The sequence below is a fragment of the Balaenoptera borealis genome (genome assembly GCF_965194805.1).
Source record: "Balaenoptera borealis genome assembly, chromosome: 5".
Taxonomy (NCBI): Eukaryota; Metazoa; Chordata; class Mammalia; order Artiodactyla; family Balaenopteridae; genus Balaenoptera; species Balaenoptera borealis.
In genome coordinates this window covers 66,693,422-66,707,637 of record NC_138862.1, presented here as the reverse complement: position 1 = coordinate 66,707,637, position 14,216 = coordinate 66,693,422, and the positions used below count along the sequence as shown (strand labels likewise).

General features: G+C 42.6%; 1 protein-coding gene across 1 annotated transcript in view; it reads left to right on the top strand.

The window, feature by feature from the left end:
- The window catches only part of HGD (homogentisate 1,2-dioxygenase), a 46,207-nt gene extending 35,507 nt beyond the window's left edge, over positions 1–10,700 (top strand). Inside the window, exons 12-14 of the mRNA XM_082394952.1 lie at positions 1,617–1,743; positions 6,182–6,363; positions 9,231–10,700. Of these exons, the coding sequence (XP_082251078.1) occupies positions 1,617–1,743; positions 6,182–6,363; positions 9,231–9,380 (459 nt within the window). The 3' untranslated portion in view covers positions 9,381–10,700. The remainder of the gene's footprint in view (positions 1–1,616; positions 1,744–6,181; positions 6,364–9,230) is intronic.
- Positions 10,701–14,216: the final 3,516 nt, after the last annotated feature.

Here is a 14,216-nt window from a genome sequence, read left to right as displayed (position 1 = left end):
CCCACAAGCTGGAGGGGTAATTAGGGCAGAAGCCAGAGAACCAGAGACAGAAAGCTTACTCTGAGCCAGTTCAGCTTACCTCTAGGGGCCCAAAACTACCCTTCTGAAGAGCAGCCACACTTAATAAAATCAAAAGGGAAAAGAAAATGAGGCATCATGCCCAAAGCAGCAAGAAAAAGGATCCTGAGACACTGATAGAGCTTTATTTGAGCTTCGCTACCTTTTCTTTAACAGTTTCAGATCATTTCTCATGACAGATGAAGAAGTGTTCTTTTTCACAGCATAAAGCGTTTTTTGACTTGCATTTACACATGCCCAATCTCCTCTGTACTGCTGCTATAGTTGTTTTCCCAAAATTCAGACCTGATCATTCTATCACAGCATTAGAAAACCTTTGCAGGCTCCCTGTGGTTTAGGATTAAGTCTGAGCTCTGAAGCATGGTATCTGATGGTCTTCGCCATCTGGCCCTGGGCTCATTTCCCAGTACCGCCTCTTGCCCCTCTCCCTTTTGCCAGTGCACTCTGGGCTTTAGCTTTCTTGCCTCTTAACAAAATCTCTGTGCATTTTGATCTTTCCTGTTTTCTGTGCTGAAAATGCCTTTTTGCCTTTTCCTTCCTTTCCTTCCCTTCCTACCTTCCTTCCTTCCTTCCTTCCTTCCTCCTTCCCTCTCTTTTTCTTTCTTTCTCCTTTTATTCTTCAGGTCCTACTTCAAATGTCACCTCCTCTTTGAAGCCTTCCCTGATCCTCTCAGTAGAGATAGGCACTCTGTACCCCCTTGGCTCTCTATTTGTAAAGCTAGATTGCCCTTGGCACCTTGCTGTGATTCATTATTCATGCACTTGTTTTATTATTCCTTCAGTCCCCCTCACACACACACACCACCACCACTAATGACGCTAAAGGGCAAGGAGTAGTGCTCAATCATCTTTGAACCCCAGACCCTCATGTGGCATCTGAAAGCAAACGTGATCATTGATTGCCATTAAGTTGAATCTCAGTCTTTCCACCGAAAGATTCTAAAGTTCTTGATAAATCATAATATTGTCCCCCCACCTATTCCGCTCTACACTACCACCACCCAGACGAGTGATGCATTTTAGACCTGAGAGTCAAACAAGGGTAAGAAAGCAATGAGGATACCATCTGGAATCTCTGTGATTCCTCCAAAGGGATGCACATCCTACATCTATACCAACCCTTGGATATTATTTTATTTCTATTTCCACCTTACTCTGAGCACCCCTTCTGCCAAGAGCTCCCTGCAGCACATCCCAGCTCTGGTCACTCTGACCTGAGGTTGGGGGGCATGCACTGCTTGTTGTCAGACCCACAGGGTAGTACTTACAAGAAATCAGGGCTCAGCAGGGTGAAAAAGCTGCTCAGAATCTCCTTAGCTGGTGTTAATTCATTTTGCTTCAAGCACAGCAAGAGGGGAAAGTCAGATGAGTGATTACGACACCTCGATGACAAGCCCAGACTTCTTAGCCTGGCCTGTGGTTTGATCAGAAATCACAGTTTCACTCAAAAACCCCTTCATGCGTGGGTGACGTGTGTCATTGTCCAGTCACCTCCCTTTCCTCGTGTCTTCAGGCTTTCCTTGTCCTTTCTTTCACAGGACCCATCCATTTTCACGGTATTGACTGCCAAGTCTGTCCGCCCCGGAGTGGCCATCGCTGATTTTGTCATCTTCCCACCGCGATGGGGAGTTGCTGATAAGACCTTCAGGCCTCCTTATTACCACAGTAAGTCTTTTGCCAAGTTACATTTGAAAACCAAAGAGACGGCGGAGTGGTGAGCATTACCCGCGGGGAACGCTGCCAGAGGTGTTTTTGGACGCCCTGCCCTGGCTGGAGTTCAGAGCCTGCCTCCCCAGGCCCAGGGCTGCTCCCCCAGAATTTTAGCTACTTAAACGCCACAACTTGTGTGGGGATGGCAGTGGCGTTTGACTCTGAGAAGGAAACAACTGTGTAATGCCTAGAGCCCAGTTCCTCTGGCCCTGAAGAATGGCACAAAGGCTGGTAAAGGATGAAGCAAGATGTTTCTTTACATTTTAGGTGTAAAGGGAGGAGGAACCGTGGGATGTTGTTGGTTAGTTTGCTGTTTTTGGAAAGTTCATTATCTAAGTCTGGTTCAAAAGCCAATAAAATGTGCCTTCTCCAATAATAATTGGAGGGGTAAAGCAGATTGCAGTCCACACTAGGGGATGGATCCTATTCTGGAAGCAGTTTCTGCAAAGCAGTTGTTGTCTAGAACAGAACTTACCAGATCTATGCTTTTTTTCTTCGTATTAATACTGTTTTTACTTACTGCGAACACTTAATGACAATTTCCTGTGGCTCTAAGGTTCTTTAAAAGTATTAACCCATTCAATCCTCATAACAGTTGTGAAAGGTAGGTAGTATCATTATCTGCCTCCACCCCCGCCGCTTTTTTTTTTTTTTTTCCAGAGATGAAACTGAGCTGTGAAGGATTAAGTAACTTGCTCAAGGCCTCACAGCTAGTTAAGTGGTGGAGTCAGGATTTAATGAAGGCAGTCCGATGCCGGACCAGACAGGCATGGGCACTAACGGATATGCCTAGCACAGTGCCCGGTGCATGATATGCATCTAATAAATATTTATTTAATGAGTGAATGCATCGCCAAGAATGAATAAGGTACCTCATGGCTGTACTTAATGAAGCTGGCATTTTTAATTGTGCAGTAGCTAGCTATAAACCCAACCTAAATGTCAACGCACAATTCTACTTCCTGGAGATTGCATTTTTGTACATAGAGTTCTGGAAAGACTCTGAGGTGCATGTCAGCTGCAACGTTCTAAAAAACAAACCCCTTTCTTTAGTTAATCTCAGGGCTTTCTGTCTCTGAGGCTCATCTCTATATGTTCCCAGGTGCCAGCACTTTAACAGGATACAACAGTGACTAAATGAGCAATTTAGGCATTTGTAGAGGATGGAGAACAAGGGCCCTCAGAATGGAAGAAGGTCACTTCATGGTCAAATGTCAGCATCACCTTTTTCAGGTGATATCACCTGAAAAGGACGCAATTGGTTAACGCTTCAAGGACACCAGATACTCTCTGAATAAAGATGTAACAAACTATGTCCTTTCTGAAGAATATCAAGCCCATCACAGGTCCCAACTGTTCTCCTCCTGGAAATTAGTCCCCTAGAGGGCCTGTTGTCAAGGCAAGAGAATTGCTCTGGATTATAGCCTGTACGTCACATACTAATCCCTGATACTTCACTATTTCACATAATTCTTATATGGAGGCTGCTCTTTGTGCCTGAGGTAGTGGTTTTCAAATTTTAGCATGTGTCAGTGTCACCTGGAGGGCGTATTAAAACGCAGATTCCTGGGTCCCACCCTCAGAATTTCTGCTTCAGAACACCCAGGGTAGGACCTGAGAATTTGTATTTGTAACAAGTTCCCTCGTGATGCTCATGCAGCTGTTCCAGGAACCACACTTTAAGAGCATTAGGGGATATAAAAACCACTTAGAATGACTTTTTAAAAAAAAATTTTCCCCTGGGTCCACTCTCAGAGAGTTTAATTAGTTGGTGTTGAGGTGGAACCTCAGAATCTGCATTTTGAACTAGCAAGTCAGGGGATTCTGATGCAGGAGGTCTACAGACCACATGTTGAGAAATGCTGGCCTGGGGCTAGTCTCCCCACCCAGGTTCGCTCCTGTGCTACAGTTCTCAATCCATTGCTTGATTTTAGTTTGTAATTCAGACTGCCTGAAACAAATGGCCTCGTGAAATGCCTCTTCTAATTTTTTTTAAAGACTCTCAAATAAATTTGGCCCAGGATAGATAAATCTCGGAGAGGTATGGTTGCCCTGAGTTAGTTGGAAAAACCCCAGAACCCTGAGTTAGAAATTATTTTTACCAGAGATATTAAAAATAATGCTTTAGCAATAATCAAAATCTTTGCCACTTTGATGTGACTTTACAGAAGTGGAGAATGATTTCTGTAGAAATATTGCCTCCAGTCATCTTTTTTTTTTTAATAAATTTATTTATTCATTTATTTATTTATTTTTGGCTGCATTGGGTCTTCGTTGCTGCACGGCTTTCTCTAGTTGCGGTGAGCGGGGGCTACTTTTCCTTGTGGTGCACGGGCTTCTCATTGTGGTGGCTTCTCTTGTTGCGGACCATGGGCTCTAGGTGCACGGGCTTCAGTAGTTGTGGCGTGCAGGCTCAGTAGTTGTGGCTCGCGGGCTCTAGAGAGCAGGCTCAATAGTTGTGGTGCACGGGCTTAGTTGCTCCATGGCATGTGGGATCTTCCTGGACCAGGGCTCGAACCCGTGTGCTCTGTGTTGGCAGGTGAATTCTTAACCACTGTGCCACCAGGGAAGCCCGCCTCCAGTCATCTTAATGCACCTTAGTCGACTGGATTCAGCATTAATCAAAAAGGCAAGGTCTACCTTCCCAGTGTCCTTTGAAATACAGAAAATGATGTAGAAATGTCATCACCAAATCATTGCTACCTAAATTCATATTCAGACCAAAGCTGAATTCTGTCTTGCTCTCGTCTCAAAATTAAGCCATGAAGGTGACCCTGAGGATACATACTAGATCAAGGAGTGTGACAGCATATTTAAGTCATGAACAGAACTGCTTTTAAAATATAGACACTTTATGCTTACAGTTGCTTCTTTTCCTCTATTTCTGCTTCATGGAGAAACAAGTAGAGCTATGATCTGGGTCTTACCTTTTCTGCAGGGGCCTGCAGCAGCATTTTGTTTTCTGGGCAAAATGGGTATGGCTGCTTAGGCAGTTCCACAAGTATTTTGGCACTTGGCTATATTCACATGTAAGGAAGGGGGTGGAGCATTCATCATGTCAAATGTTTGGCTTTGCAAGGGTTGCCAATGCCATATCTCTCTTCTCTGCCCAAGATGTGCACTCTCAGTACTCTCATGGGACAGACTATGACTATGAAGAACTTTAAAGAGGCTGTTTCTTACTCATTTCTATCACAGTACTTAGCACAGTGTCCGTATATGCTGGATTGACGGATAGGCAGATGGATAGGGTAGGGAATGGACAGATGAATGGATGGATGGATGGATGGGTAGATATTCACCCAGGTGTTATATTTCTTTAATTCTTGCTTTAGATAAAGAGCTTTGTTTCAACAGAAACATAAGATTGAAAAAGTGGGACCATGGTGATTTTTGTCAAATTTTGTTGATTCTGGAGGCACAACTGGGACCGGTATACTTAACTTATATGAAAGAAAATTTCCATTTAACTTGGGAGAACTTTCTAACACCCAGAGTCTTCAGTAATATGATAGGTTCCTTTGTTGAGTAGAGCGCTTCCATTCACAGGAGGAGTGCAGGCAGAGTCCAGAAGGTAATCTGTCAGGAATGATATACAGAATATTTCTGTTTTGAGCAGAAGTAGAGGTCCCTTCTAATATTAAGATTTTCAGATTCTATGAAGAGAATGTCAATGGAAAAAGAATGAATCTAAGAAGCATTTTGGAGAATGAAAGAATAAGATGATATTAGATTCAGATATAGAAGATATTTGTTAGACTATATAGTATTTATGGATTAGTTTTTATAGATAATAAGATTTTTTCACACAGATTATTATTTGATAACAGCCTCCAAGTCCAGGGTTCTTTCCATTACATCACATTTCCATCAACACACACACACACACACACACACACACACACACACACACACACACACACCACTTCAGTTTTCTAATTTGGTAACCAGAAATATGGTGATACCCTGTATGACTGTGAGACTATTTGGGAAAGGATTCAGATCTGAGAAAGAGGATAATTTTTATATGGGGCTTGTAAGCCTAGATGATGGAGTACATCCCTTCTTTATTATGATTTGCATGTTACTTATTATTAAAATTCTTGTCTGGGCCCTGATTTTCTTTAGATCTAGCATAATTTCATCCAGGCAGTGGAACTTAAGACCTCTGATAATCCACACTGCCATGGAGTAGAGCTTTGCCTACCAAGAATTCCACACTAATGAATGTTTTGCAGTTGTTTTCCTGTCTATCTATATTCTTTATTATTTCAATGAGATTTATCAGATTCTCCTATCTTCTTGACATTCTGTGGAAATAATGTTTGAGAGGTCTTGGTGTTTTCAGGCCTTGCCTGGGATAATAAAAATAATACTGTTTCAACCTTCCCAGGGAACTGCATGAGTGAATTCATGGGACTCATCAAAGGTCACTATGAGGCAAAGCAAGGTGGGTTCCTGCCAGGGGGAGGCAGCCTGCACAGCCCAATGACGCCCCATGGGCCTGATGCCGACTGCTTTGAGAAGGCCAGTAAAGCCAAGCTGGCACCTGAGAGGATTGCTGATGGCACCATGGTAAGCAAGTTAGATGTGAGGCTCTGGTGGCCTCTGGGGTCCCCAACCTTATTGAGAGGCTATTTTTTATTTTCCCGAAGTCACAAAGGAGTCAGGAGAGGAGAGTGTGTGTCTATGTGTATGTTCCCATGTGTGTATGCACACACCCCAGTGTATATACTAGACTCCTGATGTGGTAGGGTAAAAAGAGTTTGTATTGTACTTGGAGTCAGACCTGGGTTCAAATTCTAGCTCTTGGTTCCTGTGTGACCTTGAGTAAGTCACTTAACTTCTCTGTGCTTCATTTTCTCCATCTGTAGAATAGGTAGGGCATCCAACCCAGCCAGTGGCTGTGATTTAACCCTGCTGACTGTACAGCACTGTTCGAATATAAGGGGGGATATTTTTAATACTATGTGAGGAGTCTTCCCTTATCTGTATGCAGCCCTCTGTATATATGCTCTGTCTCAGAGTCATCTCCTGCTTTTTGAAGTAATCTTCTAGGGCCACAGGAACAGGGGATACAAGATGTCACCTTTAGCTAGTTTCTCAAGCCCAGGAGGGTCAAGGAAACCTTTGCCTGACTATAGTCAGAGATTGTGAGCAGCAGTTCTCAGCTGTTTTCTCATTTTCTTTTGCTCTCCTTTGGCATGGGATGAAGCTGATGGGATTTAAAACCTGTTTTGTATTCCTCCTGTGTCACGCTGTAAACACTGAGGCTGAACACAATTGCAGTTGGCTGCAGTACTTGATTTCATTTTATTTTGCATTCTAGTTTATGGACCACAAGGAGTAATTTTATGCTAAATCATATGTAAATTTGCTTTAAAGTTTTAAACAAATGCCTTCAGTGCCACCTGACTTTAAAATCGATAGCACAGACCTGCCTGACTCCATGCCCAGCTCGCAAACTACTTAATCAGAGAGCTTATCTGTCCCTCTGCCCAACGCAGTTTACTTTCAGTTCCAACTTGAGGACCATAGTTGATGGAGCTGATCTGCAGGGGCAGGGTGCGTGTCCCATCTGCTGGACCTCGGCTCCATTTCCCCTCGCAAGGGCCTCTGCAGAGTTTCTGTAGAACCCCTTCATCTCTGTGCGAGAGCTCTATGAAATATTGATAATCTTAAGCCATTACCTCTGAAAGTTCCTGGAAGTTCACAGGCTACCCCAGAGTTACCACTTAGTAACCTTCAGTGCCCAACTTGGCTTTGGATAGTGTTACCAGGCAGCAGTGTTTTGCCAACAGTGAGGCACAGGACAGGGCTGTTTCTATGAGGAGCAAGGCTTTGCGGAATGTCTAGGGCTTGGAGCTCTAGTGAGAAGGAGCTCTCCTATGGAGGGGAGCCCAGACTACCTGGCAAAGGAGGGTCCAACACTTTACTAGACCTAACTGGGTCTCCCTCACCATTTCCCATTACATAATTTGGATCCAGGCTCATCCATATGCCTTATCCTTATACCACTTTGGAATAAATTAACTTTATAATACTGTCTTCATAGCTCAGCTGGGATGGAGTTTTGTTACTCCAGTCAGACAGCAAGGCCCTAAGAAGTAGTCAGCAAAGAGACAACAATAATTGTGGCCTTAATAATGACCTTTATATCTGAATAGTGCTTTATAACGTGCACAACACCTCCATATGATCTCATTTGGTCCTCATATCAAGCCTGTCACGGGAAGTCAGGCAGAGACAATCAACTCCACTGTTTTATTTTTTTAATATGTATTTATTTATTATTTTATTTGTTTGTTTGTTTGTTTATTTTGGCTGCTCCTGGTCTTAATTGCGGCACATGGGATCTTCGTAGCAGCATGTGGGATCTTTAGTTGCGGCATGCGCACTTCTTAGTAGCAGCATGCAGACTCTTAGCTGTGGCATGCATGCGGGATCTAGTTCCCCAACCAGGGATCAAACCCAGGCCCCCTGCATTGGGAGTGCAGAGTCTTACCCACTGGACCACCAGGGAAGTCCCTCTCCATTGTTTTAGGCAAAAAGAAGTTAATGTATATTAGACACCAGACATTAACATGGGTTCTCTGAGTTGTGGCACAAAGAAAATTTTTATCTTCCTTTTGTCCATGTATATTTTTAAAATTTCCAGCAACATGAGCACATAAGAATTGTAGGGTTTTCTTTTTTTTAAGCCATAGTGAGTCGGAAAATCAGCAGTAGGTGAAGCTGGAATGTCTAGGATGCACAGGGCACTTGCATATTCTTCCTGTTGCAGATGAAACCTGCCTGAACATAGCAGGACATCCACCATTCAGAACCTTCTGGGACGGGGCTTTTAAAAGTGCTACAGCCGTTCCTGCTCCCTTCTTCCCATCTCCTCCTCCTCACTCTCTCTTTTCCTTCTTTTCCTTTTCCCAGCCTATTTCTTGGTCAGAGTCCTGCAAAAGAAAGGTTCAAATCCCAGCTCTATGATTTCTTACTACTATCACCTTAGACAGTCATTTCCCAGCTCTGAACCTTAGTTTCCTCATCTGCAAAATGGGAAGTATGTTCTCCCTCACGTGGACATAGCCACAGTAATGGCCCCTGAGAAGAATATTCCTAGGACTCTCCCACCTCTGCCCTTGGATCAAGCAAATTTAGCTCCATGATGCTACAAGGACAATGTGATGCTTACATGTCCAGTTCCATTTTACAGAATGAAACTTGAGTGTCAGAGAAGTTAAGGATCTTGCACAAGCTACTACCCACTTATAAGTAGTAGGGCCAGAGCCAGAACCCAAGGCTTGAGTTTTTCTCCTCACCATGCTAGCACACATGATTTATTATTCAAAGATTCTACCTACTCATATCGTCTCTCTTGACATCTAATCAAATGTGTTTTATTATCCACCTCACTTCTTCTTTCTTGTCCCCATCCTCATTCCCTACAGGCATTTATGTTTGAGTCTTCTCTAAGTATGGCTGTCACCAAGTGGGGGCTGAAGACCTCTAATTGTTTGGATGAGAACTACTACAAGTGCTGGGAACCTCTCAAGAGCCACTTCACCCCCAATTCCAGGCACCCTGCAGGAACTAATTGAGACTGGAGCATTGCTACCATAATCGAGAATGGATTTGTGTGATTTCCTTTAGAATCTCATGCTCTTTGGCAGTATTGGGGGAGGAGGTTGGTTAAAATGAGAACTTAATTTTTCACAGTCAAGGAACTCAAACATTTATAGATATGTATTTGGAAAGTTCTGTCAGCTTAATTACTCAATAAATACTTGCTGGTGTTCTGTGAAAGTGGCAATTGGTCATAATCAGGCCTTGATGAGGCAGACCTGTGGTGCCTGGGAATGGAAGTCCATGAGATTGGACCAGGAGATTAGGTTCTCCTGGAGTGAGAAGACAGGCAACAGAACAGAAAGGAATGGGAAGCAGTATTTCTCACTACTTTAGTTCTGTAGTTTTAACACATTTCCCCCACTTTGTTGCCAAATTTTGCTGCTACCAAATTTTTATTTAACAGTGTGTAATGAGAGTCAGCTATGTGTCAGGGCCTAGGAACTAGGGTTGCCAGATAAAATACAACACGCCCAGTTACATTTGAATTTCAGATAAATCACGAATAATTTTTAGTATAAGTATGTCCTGTGCATTATTTGGATATACTTATACTAAAAAATTATTCATAGTTTATCTGAAATTCAAATTTAACTGATATGCCTGTATTTTTATTTGCTAAATCTGTCAGTCCTACAAGGGTATGGTCGTCAAGGAGATAGACATGGTCCTGGCCCTTACAGAGTTTACATTGTAGACAGGGAGACAAAATACACAAACAATATAATTACAAATTGTGAAACAGGCAAGGAAGAAAACAAATAGGAACTGAGATGGGAATGACAGGTGGGATGGGGAGATCTTTCTTTAGAGAGGAAGGTCTTCAATGAAAAAGTGACATTTAGCCAGACCTAAAGGATAGGAAGGAGCAAGTCATTGGAAGAGTAGGGCTGGGCTGGGGTGGGCTGGGGAAAAGGAGCATTCCAAGAAAAAGCCTTGTGGGTTCAAGGAACTGAAAGAAGAGTGGATGTGGGGAGCCCAGGAGCAGGCCATTGCAATAGTCCAGGCAAAAGACACCATTGTCCTGGACTAGTGAGGTGGCAGCAGGGAGAGAGTGGATAAATCCCTGAAAGCTTTGGAGTAGACCTGAAAGAACTTGTTAGTGGGCTGGATGTAAGGGCTGTAGAAAGAGGAGCTGCAGACAGGGCTGGGACAACTGCTGGGTTTCTGGCAGTGGCATTTCATGATCTCAAACAATAAGGTATCTTTGAGGGTGACAGTAGTTGGTGTGCCTTCCCAATGTTCCTTAATATATTAAGAAATCTATTAAAAATAAACCATTGTAAACTAGTAAAGCAGTTAATCCTTTAAAATTTTTAAATTGACCCCTATAGCAGGTTGCCAGTGGCTCACCTATATCCCATTAGCAATCACCATCCTGTGTTGACCAGCTGCTTCCAGTTGCCAGCAGGACACTCACAACATTGACTGAGGCCCAAACCAGAACAAAAGTGCTGAGGATTTTTTTTTTTAACATCTTTATTGGAGTATAATTGCTTTACAATGTTGTGTTAGTTTCTGCTGTATAAAAAAGTGAATCAGGTAGTGCTGAGGATTGGATGGCCCTGGATGCAGCCCTCAACCAACGGAACAGAAATTAGTGGATAAATACGCCAGCTCTCTTGCTCCATACTTCTGAGGCTTGTGTTCAGCTGTGATTCCCCTCAATTTCCAGAAGGATTAAGCTCCACTGCCCATGGTGGCAACTTCTAGAAAGGCATCCATTAGTAGCTTCCTTCCCTCTCACCCCCCCACTCTCCTATGGTGCTTCCTGGGCTCTTTTCTCAAATAACCCCAAACTAAGACAACCACTAAATATTCCCAAACTCCAGCACTTCCGTAATGAGCTCATTCTAACTCTCCTCTTATACACAAACCTAGACTCTCACCCATTTTGGTTCACTCTATCATCAGTGTGGTGACAAAGACTTCCTAGAGCTAAGGAAACGTTCTGGGTTTACATCCGTTTAGCATCCAAGCCTGTGTACTTTATCTCCCCAGTGCTGGCAGCAACTCATCAGCAGGAGACAATATTTCACCCAGGCCAGGCTCTTCACACTAATTTAAAAAAGATTTAGTTTCCTTCTGTTGTGCTTCAGATCAGCTAGAAAGATCTGTATCATTTCCTTAATTCCCTATTCTCGAAGATATCTTCCTCTACTATGCTTCCCAAGAAATACACCATCTCTTGGCTTAGAAATTAAAAAATCTTTTTTAAAAAAAAAGCCACCCCGATTAAGGTTCCTCCAATGACAGGAGGGTTTTCTGCCAGGTACCCTTGGCATCTTTATATATTTTTGAGAGAATGCCATGGAAGCCACCCTTCTCTTTTTTCTTTTTGGGAGACTTCTCTCACAGCCTGGGCTACTGGCAATCGCTCTAGACAAATGGTTCTCAATAAGGGTGATTTTGTACCCCTCGCCCAAGACATCTGGCAAAGTCTAGAGACATTTTTTGGTTGTCACAACTGGGGAGGGTGCTACTGGCATCTATCAGGTAAAGGTTAGGGAAGTTGGCAAACATTCTATAATGCACAGGACAAAGAATTATCCAGTACTGAATGTCAATAATGCCGAGGTTGAAAAACCCTGCAGTGGTTTTCAACTTCAGCTATACATTGGAGCTCCTGGCAGCTTCTGAAACTCCAAGTGCCCAGGGTGTATCTCAGATCAACTAATAGAAATACTAGGAATGGAATCCAAGCGAGAATTCTTTTGAAACTCCTCTGGTAATTCCAATGCACAGGCAAGGCTGAGGACCACTGTTTTGGAAACTACCTTAAAATAGTATCCAAAACATTCTCTGTTTCCAACCTTAGATCCTGGTCCAAATCTGGGCTTCCTGGGGTCTACAGAAAGGAGGTGGGAAAAGTTCCCAATGTTTCATGGAATGAGATGGGATGGGATGGGATGGGGTGTGTAGTGAGCAATTACCCAGGAGGAGAAGCAGGCTACAAGGCAGTGGTGGGGAGGGTCACTGCCTTCCTCCAGAAAGCACAAGCTTTATTGCCCAGATGGGGCACAGAGAGAGTGCAGGGAGGACAAGAGGGAAGGTAAGAAACCTAATGCCCGGATGTAAACTATAAGTTAATAGTTAATGTGCAGTTTCTGTGTTGTAGTTTTCCAGAGTGATGAAAGAGTTATCACTTCTGGGTTTGAAGGAAGTTCTGTCCTTCTGGAAAGATATTTTACTACTAAAATGAAAAAAAGGTGGGGGGGAGCTTGAGAGCTGACATTTAAACTTCTTTGTTACATTTAGTAATCAGCTAGCCTTCAATTTAATATAATCAACTTTATATAATTGCATGACAAATCTGAAGTATGTCCAAAATGTATCCTTTTGTGAGTCAGTGTCGTACATAATTAAGAGGACAGATGCTAAAGCCAGACTGCCTGGGTTCAAATCCAGGCTCTACCACTTATTAGCTGTGTGACCCTGAGTGAGTTATCAATTTTTCTGAGCCTCTATTTCCTCAGCTGTAAAATGTGGATAATGATAGTACCTACTTGATGAGGAATTCAGACTTTGGAATCCAGACTGTGCTTATAGCTGAATGAGTTTGAGCAAGTGACTTAACCTCTCTAAACCTCACCTTCCTCATTTGTAAGAAGGAAATGATTTATTTCACAAGGATTTGGTGGGGGTTAAATGAGAGCCTGCATTGAAAGCACCCACACTGCTTTTGGCACATAGTGAGCATAGGCAAATTTAGCTATTATTATTGTTATAGTTTATTGTTGCTATGGTGACTCAGTGAATACTTATTAGTTCCTGCCTCAGAGAAGCTATTGTGTGACCTACTGTAGGATACACTGGAATGAGTAAGCCAAGGTCCTTGTCCCTAAATAACTAGCCTTTAGCTGAGGAGGAAGGCATGTACTCTTCTAATGCAATAAGTAACAGAAGCCCAAAGTGTGGAAAATTTAAAGTACATACTGCCTTCTTTTTGTCATCTTTTAGGTCTTAAAACAAGAAAACCATATTGAAGTTCAATTTAAGATCTCAACAGTGCATATTAATAGCTCAATTAAAGTGAAAATTAAGACAGAATCTAAAATGGCTTTGATATAAGTAGCTCACCTATGACTAACTACAGAGCTTTTCCTGAGGAATCTTGCCTAATCATGTGGGCCTTTGGACTCTAATTAGCCTACTCTAGGTTTTTTAAATCTAAACTTATATCAGAAGCTTTGACACAACTCACTACAGCACTATTAACAGTGATACCTCATAAAAAAACAAGTGTATGCAATTCTATACAGTTCCTGGAATAGAAATTTAACAAATGGGGCAATTTCACTCATTAATGAGCATTTACTGCCCTTATTTTATAAATAAAATTAAAATCTAAAGGACAGGTATATTTTACAACACCACTTCTCTTAATAAAAGGACATGGTATCAATTGAGTGCATTCAACTGTAACTGAAAATCTAACATTAGCTTAACAACTAGGACTTTATTTCAAAAAAGAAGTCTGCGGTTGGCAGGTCAGGACAAGGACAATGATAACACAAAGTTATCCTGGAACCAAGTTCATTCTGGTTTTCTGCTCTGCTATTCTGGGATATTGTCTTATCTTCATCTCACTTCTATGTTCTAGGTCAGGGGAAGGGAGGAAAGCAAAAGGGTGAAGGGACAGAAAGATTTCTCCTTGGGAAATGTCTTTTATTGAGGGAAGGAAGCCCTCCCCAGTAGATTTCTCTTACCTCTCATGTGCAGAACTGGGTCACATGTCCACCCTTAGACCAATCCCAGGTTCATTCCCTGGGCGTGGGGTCATGCCCACCCTCCCTGAGATAAAGGGACTT